Source organism: Cryptomeria japonica, chromosome 8 (assembly GCF_030272615.1).
Source record: "Cryptomeria japonica chromosome 8, Sugi_1.0, whole genome shotgun sequence".
NCBI classification, from domain to species: domain Eukaryota; kingdom Viridiplantae; phylum Streptophyta; class Pinopsida; order Cupressales; family Cupressaceae; genus Cryptomeria; species Cryptomeria japonica.
Genome location: NC_081412.1, coordinates 181,110,807 through 181,131,297, shown reverse-complemented (window position 1 = coordinate 181,131,297; position 20,491 = coordinate 181,110,807). Strand labels below are relative to the sequence as shown.

General features: G+C 34.6%; 1 protein-coding gene across 2 annotated transcripts in view; it reads left to right on the top strand.

Annotated features, from left to right (window-relative positions):
- The window catches only part of LOC131048388 (uncharacterized), an 86,429-nt gene that overhangs the window by 36,824 nt on the left and 29,114 nt on the right, over positions 1-20,491 (top strand). For both annotated transcript variants that reach the window (XM_057982336.2, XM_057982337.2), the window contains exons 8-9: positions 18,078-18,148; positions 18,250-18,406. In XM_057982336.2, coding sequence (XP_057838319.2) covers positions 18,078-18,148; positions 18,250-18,406 — 228 coding nt within the window. The remainder of the gene's footprint in view (positions 1-18,077; positions 18,149-18,249; positions 18,407-20,491) is intronic.

The following is a 20,491-nucleotide window of genomic DNA, read 5'->3' as shown; positions in this document are numbered from 1 at the left end:
AAATTGTGGAGATATTCTTCATGATCCCACCAAATGTCATCTAGAATCATTTGCTTGATATTTGCTGCCCTTGTAGTGCTAGATTGCCTCCATATGGTCCAATTTGGGCTAATGACCATGTTAGAAAGTGTCTCATGAACCTTCACAAGTAGTCTCAAGACAATTGTGTTGGAGGCAAAATGGGTCTCAATAACCTATTTGATATTCAAAGATATACTATGGGCCCTTAAAATATGAAAAAACATGTATCCACATATATATGTTAATCATATAATCTTTGTGGATATATATATTTTCATATTTTAAGGGTCTGTAGTATATTTTAAAAGCTATAATTTATGTTGTTGGTTATATGTTTTTATATATTTTAATTTAGGTATTTAATAGGTTTGTTATAGTTATTATATTCTTGTAGCTTATATTAATTTTTTTATTTTCCTATCTTCTTTGTTGTAATTTTTTATGTTTTAATTGTAATAAACATTATAGTGCGTATTATTATAATCATTAATGGCTTCAAATATTTTTCTTTCCTCATATATTGGTTTTTGAGTTATTATAAATAAACATAATAGTCTTTCTGGTTGTTGTAAGAGTAAATTACTTATTAAATATGTTTTATATTCACGAATATGTATAGTTGTTTTTTGTATTTATAATATTTTTCAAGCCTATACATCATGCGCCCTAGTTAATCTATATTATGTAATATTATTTGCTTATATTTCTTGTTTATTAGTTGGTTTATATTATATATTTTTTTGCTCTTTTATATATATTATTAATACGTGGTTATTTGTTATGTTTGTGTATATATTATGTTCGTTGCATTTATTTTATATATGTTCTTTTATTCTCTTAACCCTTTGTGCACTTTATATTTGTTATGTTTGTTGGTTTTAATGTATTTTGTTTTCTTATTCTTTCTCCTCACACCTTGAGCTTCCTACCTCTATCTCTTCCCACCCTCTCTCCTTTCTTTTTATTGAATCCTGGGTCTGCAACTGACCATTTCACATCTCCTGTAACTCTCTTTCATCCTAATGATGGATCATAGAGTGTGATCCGAAATGTTGACGATATAAAAGTGACACACAATCAAATCCAGAAACAGCAAAGATAATAGCTTGGATTGCGGAAATTTAATAGCATTAAGAAATGAGTTTGTTTTTGTCTTCAAGAAATCGACAAAATTAAAAAACTATTCAAATTTGCCACCTGGGTGTCACACTCTGCCAAATTTGTTGTGGGTACATCCGCGTTCATCTCAGATGAACATGCAGGTATCAGGCAGGACCTTGGACAGCCCCTAGGGTGGACTGGAACCAACTGGCTTGCCACTAACACCGAACTAGTAATATCTTGTGTGACTTCCATTAAATTTCTTTGGCTTCACTGTCATATTATTATGAATAGTTTTAATTAAGTTGACAGTTATGCTTCTTTTGCACTTTTTTAAGGTCTGATTTAGGGGTCCTTGTATCTTTGAGGAAGGGGCTATACTTTTTTTTTTTGGAGGAAAATTAAAAGGGATTGTCATAAGTGAAATTTACCATTTGTTATTTGATAAACTTGTTTTGAACTTTTGCCATTTTTAACAAGTTATGATTATATATTTGTGGTGCTGGTTAGAGCTAAGATTGTTGTTACATTCACTTCTATCAATAGATCAAGGCTTTATTATATTTAGCTCTTTTCCTTAGCAACAGTTCTGCTAATTTCTAAAGAGAATGGGAGGGTGGATGAGCTGTAAAAGATGAAATTAAATAGCTGAAATTCGAAATGATTGGGGCACCTGTAGATTCAATATAGATTACATTTGCAAATCTGGCTGAAAAGCACAAGGGATCACAAATAATGTGTGATATCCCCATATTGTCAAATAATAATCATTTATATCTAATATACTAACGCATCAATTATTTTAGTATTATATAATCAGATTCATAAACATAATAAACAGATTATTAGTCACATTCACATTAACATTAAATATTCATTAAATATTACATAAAATTAATATTCTTATTTACACAGTAATTATAAGGCAACAATAATGTTGATAAGACAGATGATGTATGATAAAACATTAATAAACAATGATTTAGATTTGGGAATAAACACATAGTGGCAGACCAGATCTGATGCATGTTTGCATCAATTACATAAACCATACATGAATTTTAAGACAGCGATCTGCTAACAAGTTTGACATAGGATAAGAAAACAAGAAAACTAGGAATTCGTTTGTGTCAAAAAAAGAACACTCAGGTTGAAGCCACGCGATACACAGCAATCGGTTAATATGCTTTAGTAAACGATATTCATGATGATCAATGAACAACGATTACTAAGTTCGATAATTAACAACAGCGATGTGAATGTTAAAAATATTAATTGTTAGTCAACACATTAAACAAGAGGCACGATTTGTCTAAAGGGAAAGGTGCAATTAAGGAAAGGTTGTATCCATCACCGAGCAAAAGGGTGTGACCATTCAACCATTCAAATATATATTTAATAAGAATCACATACTCATTAGGAAGGGGGGGGAGATATCCATCACAACAGATTAAGTTTAAAACTACAGAAGATCAATATATAATATTGATCAGATCAGAACAGAACTGTTATTAAGTTACAGGCAGTAACATCCTTGTTCTTTGGTATGCATGGGGATGTGCTTAATACGTATGCTTAATATATTAAGCCTAATAATGTTATTATGCAGAATTTAATAATACTATTAATATAGACTGCAATACGATGAGCGTCATATTTAATTTCATTACTGTGGCAGACCTGATCTGACTCATGTCAGATCTCTCTGCTTTTACAGCCCCAATAGGTAGAAGTGGTGTTAATAGTTTATATAGTGGGTAATTACCAAATATATTGGTAATATAGTTTTATATATATATATATATATTCAAATTAGAATAAGGATAATAGATTTATATATGATAATGATGTTAGCAAGATTTGTATTGGCTTGATATATATATATATATATATACTTGATTATATTTTCTTAGATTATTTATATATGCGCGTCTTATCTTGTAATCAATCAAAGGAATGAATGGAGGAAGTATGTTAGGGAATTGCAGTTTACTGGTTCTCCCAAGCTAAGTAGGCCACCCCAAGGGATGGAATTGTCATAGTGGGATGTTCCTGCCTCTTGTGGGCCAAGAGGTGAGTTGTCATAGTGGGACGCTGTGCGCTCTTGGGCTTAGTTGGGTTGAGCAGTTTACAGGCACCCTCTCAAGGCTTTCCTACCAAACTAAACCATGATTGGTTATAGGTAGAAAGACATGTTTATCATTCTTTGTAAAATATGTGCTATTAATCCATGTATTTATTCATCAATTCATAAGTTTATTGAATGAATAGATTAAGTCACTCTCATAATTTGAAAAAACGATAAACTATATTATGGAATTTTTAATTTAGGACGAAATTCAGGTAATCCCTAGTTGGGGACATTACATAATGGTTCCTTGTTTTTTATAGATGTTAAACAGCCAAAATAAATTTATACTATTATTTTCCCTCAATATATACTTGTAGGGGATAAACCCTAATCATTTCATGACATAAACATTCATTAACTAGTAACTTACATGTTAAAACTAATTCCATAAATTAATAAATAGATCTTCATTTTCTAAGATGCCTAAAAAATGATTAATCTTATGCATGAACATGCAAGCCTCAAGTTGTAATGTCCCCTACTTGGAAGCTGTCATGTTATCAACAATTGTCATACGTCTTTGAATGCATTACCAAATGTTATTATGCTTATTACTACTATTCCTTCTTTTTATAAATCATAATCCTCTATATTATGGTCTAACCTGGTTGCTACCTAACATTAATGGAGGAAGGGGTAATTATGGTGCTAGGGTGCTGAGAAACCAAACTACTAACAGGCTCCCTCAAGGTTTCTGGATGCAGGCCCGTACCCCTTCTTGGGACTACTCCCTCAAGGTTTCCGGATCACTGATCCTTACCCCATCTTGGGACCACCTGATGGTTGGGGAATTAGACTGCCTTTCCCTTTGTACAAATCATTCCCATCCTCCATAGGCATTAGCAGAAGTATCCAAGATCAGATCCCTAATATTTCGGATTTTCTGATTTTTAATTACGTAAGAAATCATATAAATTATGATATTCTAACTGCAGACAAATGCTAATTAATAATCAGGTTCTTTTAGAAAAAATGCTTTATTTCAGTCATAGTTTATCTTATTCTGAAGTTTATTTATTTAAAAATCCAAAAAGGAAACAAGCGAACAACATTGCAGACATCAGAGAATATTTAGCGTACCAGGCTGTGTGCTCTAATGCTCTTAGTGAATGATCAATATATATTCGATCAGGATATCAATTCTATTCTATCCCTTTATATCAGAGTTCCCAAACTCGCCGCGAGTCAGGCGAGTTCGCCGAGTTGGCGAGTCGAGCCAAGCTCGGCGAGTTTTGCTGACTTGGGACTTGGACTCGGCGAGTTTTGACCATAACTCGCCTGACTCGCGAGCTTGGCTTGACTTGGGACTCGGACTCGGCGAGTTTTGCCATAACTCGCTTGACTCGCGAGTCAGGCGAGTTATGGCAAAACTCGCCAAGTCCAAGCTCCAAGCCTCGGCAACGACAAGTCAATGTTTTGACTTGTTTGACAACTTAGTCTCTCCGTCAGGATTCATATATGAAATATAACATTTAAGTATAAGATATACTTTAAGTTATATTCCATATATATTGTCAGGATGTTTGAGAGTGGTTTCGGACCTCCATGAGTTATAATGCAAAATCTAGTTTTTGGAGGATCCTTCAAATTTCCAGACTTAGTCAAATTTCAGGCCATTTCAGGATCAGGATGACATTCTAGACTTTTAAGGCGAGTTCACTCTGACCTTGATGTAAGGGACGGGACCTAGGAGGACACTATGCATTCAACCAAGGTTTGATTTAGCAACTTGAAGCGTGACCAGATAGTACACAAAAACCCTAGGAATGATCTAAATAACCCCTAATCGCTCAACTAACCTAACCTCCTTCACTTCACCTTGAGGAGATCCACCTGATTTGATGACCTTTGAGAAACTCAATCCCTTCAATGCAAAGGCTAAGACACTAAAACGACCAACAACAAAACTAAAAGAGCTAACCCTAGAAAGCAAAAAGTGGGGGTCTTCATTTGCAATGGGGTGATGTGTGAGTACCTCACAACAGGGATGTTTCTTAAAATTTTGAAAAAAGGGTGTGAGTTGGGGACATTTCCTACCTGTCCCCACATCCCAAAAAATCCCCCCATGGAGCACAAGGTTATTTTTGGCAAGGGACATGTCTCTGAGGAGCATATTTTCAAACCCTTCTGGCCTCACAATTCCCCCTTCCATCCAACATATATATATAGCCTAAAAACTACGAGGTCCAAGAAAGACCAAGTTCAACTATAGTCCCAAGGTAAAACCTAAGTTCAACAAGCACACTATTTAATGCTACCATACACAAGCACTCCTTATAGTTCCCAAGTGAAGTTGTTCATGATGTCTCATGTTGGTGTTCCCAGAATTTCAATTTGGCCAAAGAAAATACTAAACAGAAGCCCCAAACAAGTAGATACTCTACCAGCATGCCTTTCATGGCATAACAAGCTAGCACACATTATAATTGGGCTTTATTCAATAATGGGTCCATGAAACAAGTTTTAAATCGTTAAAAATCTCTTAATTTCAAGGGTTTTTTTATTTTGCCGAGTCATTGCCGAGTCATAGCCAAGTCACGAGTCGAGTCGGCCTTGCCGAGTCCGAGTCTGGGAACTATGCTCTATATCTTTCAATGTGAGGGAGAGGTCACACCTCTTCATCATGTATGCCCTTGGGCAAGAGACACACCCTTTCACCATTAGCACCCTTTGAAAGAGTGCAACTCTTCATTATTTCTGCCCTTCGAAAGGGACACAACCTTTCACAATCAGATCTGCGCTTCTTATTTAAATCAGATCTGCACTTCTGATTCCCCAAATAATCCCCCCTTCAAATGGGTTCTCCTCTCTTCTTTATACCTCATACTCGGGGGAGTCCCAACTTATCATTTCATGCCTTTTGTCCTTTTATTAACTTAATCAAATTTTAATTATATTTAACTATATTTTTTATATGTAAAATTCCTTATTAGGATAGACTATAAATTAATGTATGTGTCCAGATTGCACAGGAAATGTAATGTTTAACTTATTCCGTTGCCTATGGATTTAAGACTTTAACACAAATAACTCCAATTTGACCTTCAGATTTATTGATGGCACTTAGTGGCAATCAGTATTCAACATTCAAAGAGTATTTCAAAGTGCACTTGAAATTGCAGAGATTGTTTGCGCCTAGTTTGGAAGCCGTCATCTATTTGGGACATCTACGGTGAGACATAAAAACAGATGACCCCATTGTAATTGGCATTATGACATAGTTGCTCACGTAGGTGTTGACGTCTATGAAACTGGTTCCGCCTCATCTTGATCACACCCATCCGGGGGTTTGTTGACTCACGCAACGCTACTGAAGGAATCCGCCCTGACAGAGATTGCACCCGATATCGGGTCTTCTGGAAGCCAATGTAATGAGCGTCGTTTCTGTTCACGAGAAAGTGTTTGAAGACCGCAAGCCGTTCTATACACGGGAGGATAGAAGGAGCGATTTACACACGGGAAGATAGAAGGAATTGAGACCTGTGCGCCTCTCCGCCAATATTCTAACACATACATAGTTTGCAATCTTTACGGAAGATGGTGTGAAATCCGTGTGCCTTCTGAACACAAAGACGATTGGAATTGCGTGCTACTCCGTCAACCTTCTGTTGGGTTTCCCGAAATTTGTATTTAAACAGTGATTCCGCCTATAGTTTATTCTTCACAGATTCACTATTTCATAGTTCCAATAGGCTAGGTAATTGGCTGGCGAAAGGAATCATACCATTGGTATTGTCATCTCGTGAATGATCAATTTCTCTTTCCAAATATTGTTTTTTTATATCTTTTTCCGTCTATTGCAGACGCCCATTTCTTTTATTACCACCGAAGTGGTTATAAGTCCCGTAATAGTTACGGCTAGTTATGCTTAAGTAGCAAATTAAAAGAATATGCCTTTGTAAATATAATATGTAATTAAAAGAATATGCCTTTGTAAATATTAATCATTTATATAAATGAATGGGAAATTCATATAAAGTAATTAATATTTTTATATCTTTGTTAATCACGTACAAGGGGACATGACAGTCTCCCCAGCCTCGTGTTGCTTGCCCTCAAGCAACTCCAAAACTGTCTCATTTTCCCAGGTAGCATCGTCCTGAGGCAAATTTTTCCATTTGATGAGATATTCCTTGACAGTTCTGTTCCACAGTTGCTTGTCTCGTGTTTCCAAAATTACCTCTGGGATCATTTCAAGCTTCCCTTCATCATTCAGAGGGGGAAAATCTTTAGACACTGACACCTGCTGCCCCAGAGCTTTCTTGAGACAAGATACATGAAATACATTGTGTATCTTGCTATCCACTGGTAAATCAAGTTCATAGGCAACTGTACCAACCTTCCGGCCTACCCGATGGGACCATAAAACCGTGGTTTTAATTTTTCAGACCCACTACGTTTGAGAGAAGATTGTCAATAAGGTTGCAACTTGAGAAATACCAAATCGCCCACTTCGAAATGACGTTCAACTCTTTTTTTATCTGCATAGATTTTCTGTTGATTTTGAGCACATTGCAAATTCTCCTTAAGAGCTGACAAAATATCTTGGCTTTCTTGAAGCCAATCACGAGTTTTAGGTACATTGCTCTGTTCAAAAGCAAGGTCAAGAAAGGAGAGTACATCATAGCCATATAATGCTTTGAAAGGAGACATACCAATTGAAATATGAAAAGTAGTATTGTAACAATATTCTCCTAAATATAACCAACAAACCCAAGCCTTCTGATGACCGGCGACATAGTTACGAAGATAACCTTCAATCCATTTGTTCACTATCTCCTTCTGTCCATCGGTTTGCGGATGATAGCTGGTGCCATGATTCAACTCTGTACCTGTTAATCTGAAAAGCTCTCCCCAAAATATGCTCAAAAATCTGCTATCTCTATCACTAATTATAGTCTTTGGTAAACCATGTAAACGGAAAACTTCTCTGAAGAATAACTCTGCAATCTGAACTGCTGTAAACTCTGTAGTGATAGAAAAGAAATGCGCAAATTTAGTTAATCTATCAACCACGACAAAAATACAATTCTTATCGTGGGATTTCGGTAAACCTATGATGAAATCCATTGATATACTTTCCCATTTCTGGTCTGGTATAGGTAGTGGCTGTAATAAACCTGCTGGATAGGTTTGCTCTGCTTTATTTTGCTGGCAAGTAGTGCATTCCTTGACATAATGTAGTACATCATTTTTTAATCCTTTCCACGTGAACAATTCTCTTACTTGACGATATGTTTTGAAGTACCCAGGATGCCTTGCTAGAGGAATATCATGCATAGATTGGAGAATTTTTTCTTTCAACTTCGATCCTGAAGTTAAATAGATCCTGTCCTTGTAATAAATAACATCATTAACAATTTTATATTTATCATCCTGTATATTACCATCTAGCAAATCACATGCAAAAGAATCCTTTGAATATTCGGTCAGCAATAAAGATTTCCAATCAGCTGTTACGATAGATAACGCGTTGATTTCAGGCCTTCTAGATAACGCGTCTGCAACAACATTATTTTTACCCTTTACATATTCAATCTCAAAGTCATAAACTTGAATCTTATTGATCCATTTCTGTTGCCTGTCATTAAATCTTTTTGACCCAAGAAATATCTCAGACTATTATGGTCAGTTTTTACCACAAATCTGCTACCAACTAAATACTGTCTAAATTTTGTCAATGCATGCATGATTGCCAACATTTCTTTATCATAGATGGAATATAATTTCTCAAGTTTATTAAGTTTCCTGCTTTCATAAACTATAGGATGTTTGTTTTGCATTAAAACTGCCCCTATTCCATCACCAGAAGCATCACATTCCAACACGAAAGGCTGACTAAAATCTGGAAGAGCGAGTACCGGACAAGAACTCATTACTTGTTTAAGTTTCTCAAATACCTGTTGAGATTCCTCAGTCCATCTGAATGCCCCCTTTTTGGTAAGATCTGTCAAGGGTGCCCCAAGTTGTGAAAAACCTTTGACAAACCTCTTGTAATAACTGCATAAACCAAAGAATCCCCTCAATTCTGTAAGGTTCCGTGGTGGTGGCCACTCCAAAATGGCTCTTATCTTCTCTTGATGAACCTGTACCCCTGTTGCACTGATCATATGCCCTAAATACAAAATTTCAGTCATTCCAAATTCACATTTAGATGCCTTAGCATACAATGATTGTGATTCCATAATACCAAGAATTATGTCAATATGTTTCAAATGCTCTTCCCAAGTTTTGCTATAAATCAATATATCATCAAAGAATACTAGCAAAAATTTCCTTAACTGTTTGTTAAAAATATGATTCATACAGGATTGAAATGTTGCTGGAGCATTTGTTAGACCAAACAACATAACCAAGAATTCATAATAGCCATAATGACAACGGAAAGCAGTTTTATGAATATCTTGTTCTCTTAACTTAATTTGATGATACCCTTATCTCAAATAAATTTTAGAAAAATAAATGGCATCATGCAATTCATCTAACAATTCATCAATTCGAGGAATTGGATACCTGTTTTTGATTGTTTTTTTGTTAAGAGCTTTGTAATCAATACACATTCGAAGTGTCCCATCCTTCTTTTTGACCAACACTACAGAAGATGCAAAAGGACTAGAACTAGGTCTGATGTGCCCCATATCCAATAATTCCTTAATTGCTTTTTCAATTTCATCCCTGTATGTTTTAGGATGTCTATAAGGAGTAGTAATCACTGGTTTAGCACCACCTTCTAATTCAATAGTATGTTCGAAACCTCTATCAGGTGGAACTCCTGGAGGAATATCATTAAAAACCGAATAATGTGAATCTAATACTGTTAACAAATCAGCTTGATAGGATTTAGATTCAAAACTTGATACCTTGTTGGAGATTAAACATTGTGCTGAACATGCCACATCTCCATGTCTGAAAATAGCTTCCATTCGTTTCGCACTGACGATCCTGGGCCCACTGTTAGACATACCACGAAGGACTACTTTCTTATCATCAATTTTAAAAGAGAATTCCATTCTTTTAAAGCTCTGTGTATATTCATCTAATGTTTCCATCCACTGTATGCCCAGAATAACATTAGTGTCAGCCAGATCAATCACATAGAAATCATCAGTAACAGTGTAATTGGCAAGAGTGATATTCAGTTTAGGAACTTTATGAGTGCTAGACAAATTAGTGCCACCTGCTACTCTAACATCAAAACCCTCGTGTTTTTCTGTCTGCAAATCACATTTTTCTACGAGTGCTGCATCTATAAAATTATGAGTAGAACCGCTATCAAGCATAACAATTACCCTTTGTCCATTCAAAACTCCTCTAACCCTGAAAATATTATAATGTGGGGTTCCTGTCATGGATGCTATGACTCCTTCTCCTTGTTTGGTACCTGTTTCTGACTCAGTAGTTTGATGTGTTCGTTCTATGTTAGGATTAACATTTTCTTCATCCTCATTGTCAGACATAACCTCTATATAATGAATTTTCCCCTTCCCTAAGCATCTGTGCCCCGGTTGCCATGCTTCTCTACAACTGAAACAAAGTTTTTTCCTTCTGAGTTCTTCTCTTTCCTCCTTATCTAGTCTGTTTCTAGGGAATTCATCTTTGTTGCAAGGTTGTTTGTCTTTTTCCGGTTTAGGGGGTGGTCCTTTGTTAAAAATTTTTCCTTTTGAAGATGGTTCTAATTCTCTTGCCTTTTTGACAGCTGTTTGTAAAGTAAGGGGGTTTAAGGATTTAACCCACCCTTTGAGGGAATCAGACAATCCGTCTATAAATATCACAATCTTGTGCCTTTCAGAAATTTCAGTGACTAAAACTGCCAATTTTTCAAATTCAGAGATATATTGTTCCACAGTTCCAGTTTGCTTAAGTTGAGTCAGATCTTTAAGGTGTAGTTCAGGATCCTTAGAATCAAACCTATCAATAAGTTTCTCAGTAAACTCAACATAAGTGCCTATCAAATTGTGGCCCAAAGTTATTTGCCCATGATGCCACCATTCATGTGCTATACCGTCAAGGTGTAATGCAGCATATTTAATTGCCTCCTCTTCCAACATAGGATTTAATTGGAAGTAGGTATCTAATTTTTGCACCCTAGCCCGAGCAGTTGTTTTACTTGTTCCGTCAAAATAAGGAATGGACATTTTTCCAATTTTCTTTTGCAATTCACTGTTATTCCCTCGCTGTCCTCGTGGCCTATGTTTCATTCTGACATCTAAATATTCTCTAAAGGTCATTGTTGATCGGAATTCTTCACCGGAATCTAACCAATCCTGATGTATTTCTGCCTGTATTTCTCTTATTGTTGGTTCATTTTCTGGTGGCTGGTTTCTAGCAGTAAATGTGGGCATAAATGGTCTAGCTGTTCTTGATCTCGTTGGCTGATTATTAACTGATTGTTCATCTCTATTCCCATTGTTTTGATGCTGATTATTTTGTCTTCCATTATTTTGATGCTGATTAATATTATTAGCCATAAACTGGGTCATCAAGTTGGTCATTCTATTAACATTATCTTGAATATCTTGCTGACTTCTGATCAATGCAGCTAATAAATCCCTATTGTTATCCGGGCCTCCCATGTTGGTTTCAAAAATAAATTCCTCGTCTGTTTCTGTGTGGCTATCCTCAATTTCAAATGGAATTGATGAACTATTCTGTGCTAAAGGAGAGTTTGTAAACCTGTTTTGACGGGCCCTAGTACTTAGGAAATTATAATTTCCTTGGTGCATAATCAACTGTGTAATAAATTTTCATGAAATCTCGATACCCTACAGGCTGGCAGGACACAAAAGCTTTGATACCACTGTAAAATTCCTTATTAGGATAGACTGTAAATTAATGTATGTGTCCAGATTGCACAGGAAATGTAATGTTTAACTTATTCCGTTGCTTATGGATTTAAGACTTTAACACAAATAACTCCAATTTGACCTTCAGATTTATTGATGGCACTTAGTGGCAATCCGTATTCAACATTCAAAGAGTATTTCAAAGTACACCTAAAATTGCAGAGATTGTTTGCGCCCAATCTGGAAGCCGTCAGCTATTTGGGACGTCTATGGTGAGACATAAAAACAGATGACCCCATTGTAATTGGCATTATGACGTAGTTGCTCGCGTAGGTGTTGACGTCTATGAAACTGGTTCCGCCTCATCCTGATCACACCCATCCGGGGGTTTGTTGACTCACGCAACGCTATTGAAGGAATCCGCCCTGACAGAGATTGCAACCGATATCGGGTCTTCTGGAAGCCAATGTAATGTACGTCGTTTCTGTTCACGGGAAAGTGTTTGAAGACCGCAAGCCGTTCTATACACGGGAGGATAGAAGAAGGAGCGATTTACACACGGAAAGATAGAAGGAATTGAGACCTGTGCACCTCTTCGCCAATATTCTAACACATACACAGTTTGCAATCTTTACGGAAGATGGTGTGAAGTCCACGTGCCTTCTGAACATAAAGACGATTGGAATTGCGTGCTACTCCGTCAACCTTCTGCTGGGTTTCCCAAAATTTGTATCTAAACAGTGATTCCGCCTATAGTTTATTCTTCACAGGTTCACTATTTCATAGTTCCAATAGGCCAGGTAATTGGCTGGCGAAAGGAATCATACCACTGGTATTGTCATCTCGTGAATGATCATTTCTCTTTCCAAATATTGTTTTTTTATATCTTTTTCCCGTCTATCGCAGATGCCCATTTCTTTTATTACCACCGAAGTGGTTATAAGTCCCGTAATAGTTATGGCTAGTTATGCTTAAGTAGCAAATTAAAAGAATATGCCTTTGTAAATATTAATCATTTATATAAATGAATGGGAAATTCATATAAAGTAATTAATATTTTTATATCTTTGTTAATCACGTACAAGGGGACATGACATTATATTTTAATTTAATTTTAATTTTTATGCTTTTTTATTTAAATTTTATTATTATAATTTATTATCAAATCATATTTCAAAGTGGGGACATTACACAAGTAAGTTAGAGGCGTGTGTAGTTCTCGTACTCTTTGTGAGTGGTCATGTTGCTTGACTTGATGCACATGAAAATGAAGTCAAAAGTTAAAACTAATATTATTGATAATCAGTGTAAGTAGGCTGTCTAAAGTTGGCACTTTTGAGCTTGATTGCATGACAATGGATGTGCATGTTGGCTGCATGATCTCTTCTGGTAACACAGATCATATCTTTACTAGTCTACAGTTTTCTGAAACCATTTATAGAGAGAATTTAACCACACCCATACTCTCTTTTGGCATTGTCTTCACAAGGAGTCCCAAGCACCTTGAAATTCACCACTGCAATTCATGAAGTATTGATCTTCAGTCTTATTACAAAGGGATATAATTCTGATACTCATTATGTTTGGCCAAAGTTCTACAAATATAGAATTTGAAGATTAAGCTAGATCAAACATCCTGATGAAATGTCTAAGATTCCTGGTGAATAATTAAACAAGATTATTCTTCACTACTGATTGCCTCCCAGTTTTAACTCTAATCTGATAGGGTAAATTATATAATACCAATACAAAGGACAAGCATCAAGATTTATAACTGATAGTAAAAACAAGCGGTGGTTGAGAATTCACACAGAGAGAAAGGGCTGCGTCTATTCTGGCTCCAAAACGGATGTTTCGTACAGCGTGTAGCGACAGGTTAGTCAATCGCAACCATTAATTGCAAAATCGACGGTGTAAAACATGCGACTAACACGCGTGTTTGTCAATCCGTACTGTCGTAAACTGATTAATATATAACTTGTAAACTGTAAATAGGTCAAGACCTATTCGATGTAACTTGTAAATAAAGTATTCAAATTATTGTGACTTGGTGCCAAAATGAATAAGGCCGACCAAGGTTTGTAGTGGGCTTGAACTCATATATAAGTAAGATCATTTGAGGATCAAAAATATAATCAACCAAGCGAATACTCCTACTTCTGCTGTGCGAACTTCCTAAACAGCAAATTAATCATCTAAGGCAGCGAACTATTCAGTGAATCATCTTCTAACTGGGCGAACTTATTCTCAGGCCTGCCAAATCTGCTCTTAAGTCTACCAAGCCTGCTCCTAGGGTGCCGAACGTGATTCAAGGTTGCTGAATCTGCTCCAGACCTGAAGACATTCATCCTAGGGCATGCAAATATCACCATATGGTCTGAAATCTGAATTCTGGGCAAGTTGATCAAGTCTAATCTGAGTTGCGAATCAGATAAGTTACTTGTATGCCCTAGAGGGGCTATGTTGTAATTTGCTGTTATATTTAACCTAATTGGATCTGAGATTTCTTGCTGGTTTTTTCACCTCCAAGAGGGAGGTTTTCCCAGGATAGCATTGTGTTGTGTGTTGCATTTATTTTCTTTGTTATTTTCTTTCAGTCTGATTAATAAAATTAACAAGTCATTGACTGGTTTTCAACAATTTTTTTGCATTTAAAATTGTGACTAGATCATTGAAAAAATCGGGAATAATCAGCATGAAGATCACAAACCCTAAAAATGGTCCGAAAACCTAAATATAACCCTCCAAATCGTGAAAAAACCATGCAAAAATCTTATAGTCTACAGCTCAACGTCTAATTTGCAAACTTCATTTTTAATGATATGTCCAGATTAGTATGCCAAAACATTTCCGCTTCATTATTTAAGCCAAAATATATGTACATATTAATTTCAGATATCTGTATAATATTTAATATTAATTCTGAAATATTAATATGCTAATTCTTGTATTTAAAACAGTTTTATTTTATCTGTATCTTTAAACAGTTCTGCCATTAATTTCAGACGTCTATATTATATGTCCATATTATAATGCCAAAAATATTAGAATTCTAAAAACATGATATTTTTATTTTAATCATACAGTAAAAGGCAAGATATAAATGTATCATACAGTTTATTTATATTATTTATTTCTACATTCCATATATTATACAGTTTATTTATACAGTATAATATATCTGTCATATATATTTTTTCAATTTATTTATATAGTTTATTTATTTTTTATTTTAATGAATAAATGACAGATATATTATAATATATGAAATGTAGAAATACATTTAACGTCTAACATAGTTTGATGAATAAATGACAGATATATTATTATATTTATACAGTATAATAAACTGTATGATTAAAGGAAAAAGCATTTTTATTCTAATCATACAGTTAAAGGCAAATACAGTTCATCATCTTCCTAAATGGATGAAATGGTAGAGGATATTAAAAGGATAGAAATACAATTTCCGGCCTTAACCAGCAGAAAAAAAGATAGCAAGGCTAACTAAAATAGGACATGGGTTGAACTAAAGATATGAATATAAACAACGAAACTCTATTTTCCACAATTCATAGATTGAACTCTCTTTTATATTAAAAAAAAATAGTTTTTGACTATTTTTCTTCATTTTTTAATGTTTTTTATAAATCTGATTTTTCCTATGTTACCCGGAAACGCGTTTCTGGCTTCAAGGCACCTGTTTCGGAAACCGTCCCGGTTTGACGGCCAGAAACGTTTCCCAGCCATCCCCGATCCCCGGAAACCGTCCTGGAAACTCGGGGACAGTCAACATTTTCCCTGGGGACCGTTGACCATCCCCTGGACGGTAGGGTACGCTAAAGCCGTCCCCTAGCTGTCCCGGGGACGGCTAGCCGTTTCTGGCTAATACAACAATAAATTTAAAAAAAAATAAAAAACTCAAAAAATTATTATTATTTTAAGAGCAATTAATTTTTAAAAAAAAATTGGATACCTGATTGTTAAAGTAATTTTTTATAAAAAAGTAATTTTTTCTTATTTTTAAAAAATCGCTTATATAATATTATAATATTTATTATTTATTAATAATTATTTATTTAATATTATTAATACATAATAAATATTATAATAATTTAATAATTTAAAAATTACAAATTAGTAAATTATAAATTTAATAAATTATAATTTATAATCTGTAGTCTGCAGAAAAGTTAATAAGTTTATTAACTTTATTATTATCACCGGCGATATCATATATTATGATATCGATATATATGGGACAATCACGCATAAGTAAAAAGAAAAACAAACCACCAATGGCACAATTAGCTGAGGCTTCACCATTTGGCATATGATGAACAGGTGAAAATAGGCTCTCGACCATTAGATGGATGTGTTGTATTCTTGCATAACTGTACAAACAGATAATAGTTTTCTTATTTACAAATAGGAAATGGATAAAAAATGACAAATCCTGTATTTATTTCTATTGGCGAATAAAAAAAGTACAAATAAAGTTCACCAGTATTCACATTTTTTTACTGAGAAGTAAAGTTCCATTTTGAATGCAAATACATATGGAAAGACAATCCTAACCTAAGGTAATATTTAATGATTTATCTTCTCAATGTTATTATGTTGCTACTTGCTATTATTAAATTTCATTATTCATATATATATATATATATCCGTCCCCTGCTGTCCCCTGTTCTGGGCAAAAAAAACTGTCCCGGAAACCTGTTTCCCCATTCCCCCTCCCGGAAACTCTAGGTAACATAGGATTTTTCCCCAATTTTTCCAAAAAATCTTATACTTTTGGGTTTGCTGATTTTTTCCCCAAAATATTCATGCTGCTAAGGCTGAAACCAGCAAATGTCAGATGAGTAATGGTGTTGTGAAATAGGAAAGACAGGTATTCTGGAATGAGATCTTCATTTAATCCAAATTATCTCCTCTCCAGATGAATTTGATGCATCCTATTTTGCTAAGCATGTTGCATGTGCTGACATTATTCAACAGGGCAGGATGCATGTTATCTTTCCGTTTCTGCTTCCTATGATTGGCCAGCTAATAATTTGGTTGTAAATTTTTCTTGTAGAATGTTATTTTTAATATTAACTCAAATTTATTGTATATAATTTTCTACAGCATAAATTATTATGAAAATTCAATGTTTGTAAGCAGTACAATTATCTGATCAAATGATGTGATAAAACACACAGGTAATCATTGTGGGTGGATATATTGTAAAGTTTGGCTTCACATTTTCTGCCAAATGTCATTATTTGATTTTCAATTGTTCATGTAAGTTGGTAGCAATTTGTAGACAGCACAAAGCAAGTGCTTCTTTCAATTATGTGGATAATTACTTCATGTGATTAAAAGGAAATGATAAAAGCTGTAGATTCAAGCACTTCATATGCGTGTTTAAAGATCAGACACATTGTCAAGACTCAACACTATACCTAATTTTAGAGTTGTATAACAATAGTAGCTGTCAAAGATCAGAACGAATTTTAGAGTTGTATAACAATAGTAGCTGTCAAAGATCAGAACGAATTTTAGAGTTGTATAACAATAGTAGCTGTCAAAGAATTTTTTCAGGTCTTTGGATTTGGGAAATAGTTAATGGCCATCCACCGTTCCCTAGTTAGTCCTTTTCATTAAAAGTGTTTTCTCTTGTTGAAGATTCTATATATTAGCTTAACGTTTGTGTATCAATCTTCAAAGTTGGTGTGGCTTTTTAGCTGCTATATTGCCAAATTATTTTGAATGAATACAACTGTAATTGCTTTTTAATTACTTCAATACCAATGAATTGGGGTCTTACAGATGAAGTGATAAAACTGAAAGTATAGATATTGTGCCATTTATAATGCTGTACATTTAGTGAGATTTTGTCATTTTGAATGTTTATATTTTGAATTTAGCTGGGTGATTATGCCTTTTCATTTTGGTTAAATATGCGAATGCACATATTTAGCATATTTTTTATTTTGCAAGAAGAGAGTTCTTTGCTTGTCATTGCAATTATTGAATTTCTTCTTATGTACTTGCAGCCCTTACAACAGACGATCTTGACAAGTTTTTGATGTCAATCAATAAGGAGCCTGCTTATGTGGACTTAGAGGTAACTAGTCCCTTAGTTTTAATATTAAGGAATGACATAGAAGCTAATCGTATAAATGTTTGATATGTATAAAGAGTGCTTATCTCTCTCTCCTTTTACAGGCTACAGTTCCTGTTGGAAAAGAGCAACTGCCTGATCTAGCAGTTCATGTTCCAACTGAAGTAATTATATTGTCTAATATTTCACAACAGGAAGTGATAAATGATATTGGGTCTCTGAATATCTCTGATAGAGAGAGTGAGATAAGCAGACTTAAAGGTGATCATGCAGAAACCTTTTTGTTGCACATTTTTTTGGATTAAGTATAGCTCCACCACTAATGAGAATGATTGGACATGCATTTTTTTCTGATAAAATGGTTTCATTGTATGACTGCAATTGACAAGACCATTTATTTGAATTTTGTGGTTGTACCTGACATGAGTGGGATTGACTTGGGGTTAGGGATGGATGGTAAATGACTTCAATCATGTTTCCTCCAATTGGGAGATGTTCATTATCTGTTTTTGTCCATGGATTGTCAAAGCCCTGCTTATAACTGAGCTGAGACAGAATTTGAACATATTTATGAGATCATTATCTGGGCCCAACTTATTATCTTATTAAAGTGCTGTTACCTTAATATTAAATATAGTAAAAGACCTCAGGACTACCTTAAATAAAGAGAACGACCGAAGGATAAAATGGTATGTCCAGCAAGTCAGAATTACTATGGCCCCAAAATGACCAATCAAGTTGCCTAGGCAAAATCAAGAGTTTCTTAGTCTAGCTACTTAGGTCATATTGTTCATCTCAGAGTGGAATCATCAAATTAACTTTCTATGTTTTTTTTATGAATTGTTTTCAATATCATCTAAATTTGGTGTTGTTCCTCCCCTTCCTTGATCTACTGATTAAAGAACTCTTTCATTGCCGTGTCCTTGGTCTCCTGAATCTGCTTAGTCCCCTGACATAAAGTTTTGACTCTTGAGTGGTGCATTATGATCCATTCCTAAAGGCCCTCCGTTTCATTGGTTGAGTAGTTTTCCCTAATGAGAATGGGCATAAATGCCCTATCAGTTGAGTACTTTCTCCACAACCTCCACTTCTCTTTCTTGACAAGGTGTACGTAAGCACCCACACAACTGAGAATAGCAGAAGGTTGTCTCCGATGTTGAAAGCAGTAGATAGTCATTGTTACAACTTGCATAGCTGGAGTGCTAGAAAGGAAGATGTTTTTGAATATAAAGAATCTATGTTGGTTGAAGGTGATTCAAGATTGATAAGTATGCATGTATGAGAGGCAGAGAATCAACAGTTATAGACAAAGCTCTAATATGGGGATCGTACGATGTGTATAGTGCTTAGTTACACACCCTCTATGTTAGGACAATATATTAACCTTGGTTAGGCAGCGGCATTGGAGTAGGGTTTGGTCTATAGTTTTTATAAGGTGGGGCGGCCACAGCAGCAAAAATCTTTTGGAGAATAAATCGGAAAACCAAAAATATAAGATTTTTTGAAAAAGTGGGGAAAAATTGGAAAGAAAATAGGAAAAAATCAGATTTTTTTGGAAATGTAATAAATGTAGAAAAAGACAAACTATCTTTTAAAAATAAATAAATTTTAAAGCATTTGCATAGCATAGAGATATAGAGAGCAAACAAATTAGAGTGTTTAACCCATGAATCGTAAAAATAGATTTTTGTTGTTTATATTCATATTGCTGATTACATTACATTGCACAAAGCATACTTCATAGTTCACAGTGTATGATGGCTTAGAATTTTAACACATTTTACCTTTACTATTTTGAGAAAGTTTACTCAACATTGATTGAAATGGGATTTGAATGGCTTAGAATATTTGGAAGATAAATGTTTTATTTTCTGAATTTCAAATTCCATAAAGATAATTTAATATATTTAAAGATATTGGTTATAAATTTATAATTTAATGCTAGACTATACTCTGTACACAAACATTTATTGTTTACTTCAATGATATAATAACACCACACTAGTAATGTCTAGACTCTAAAATGTAACTTACACAATGGAATAATAAATACAAGCATACACATATTAGAGTTTGTGCCATATATTCTCTCAAAATCTGTCCATTGGTTTTTTGATAGTTGGTATTAGAGCAAGTAAGCTCTGAAGAGGGTATGTTAAACTAATTGTTGAAGGAGAAAAAAACCAAAGATGAAATTGCTGTGTGAGGGCTGATTATCATGAATGTTGTGTAAGGGCTGATTGTTATAAATTTTATTTTTTGATACAAAGTTCTGTTAAATTAAAAATTTGTCGACTACAATGGCCAATTGAAGGGACAATTGTCATAATATTCATTGTTCAGGGT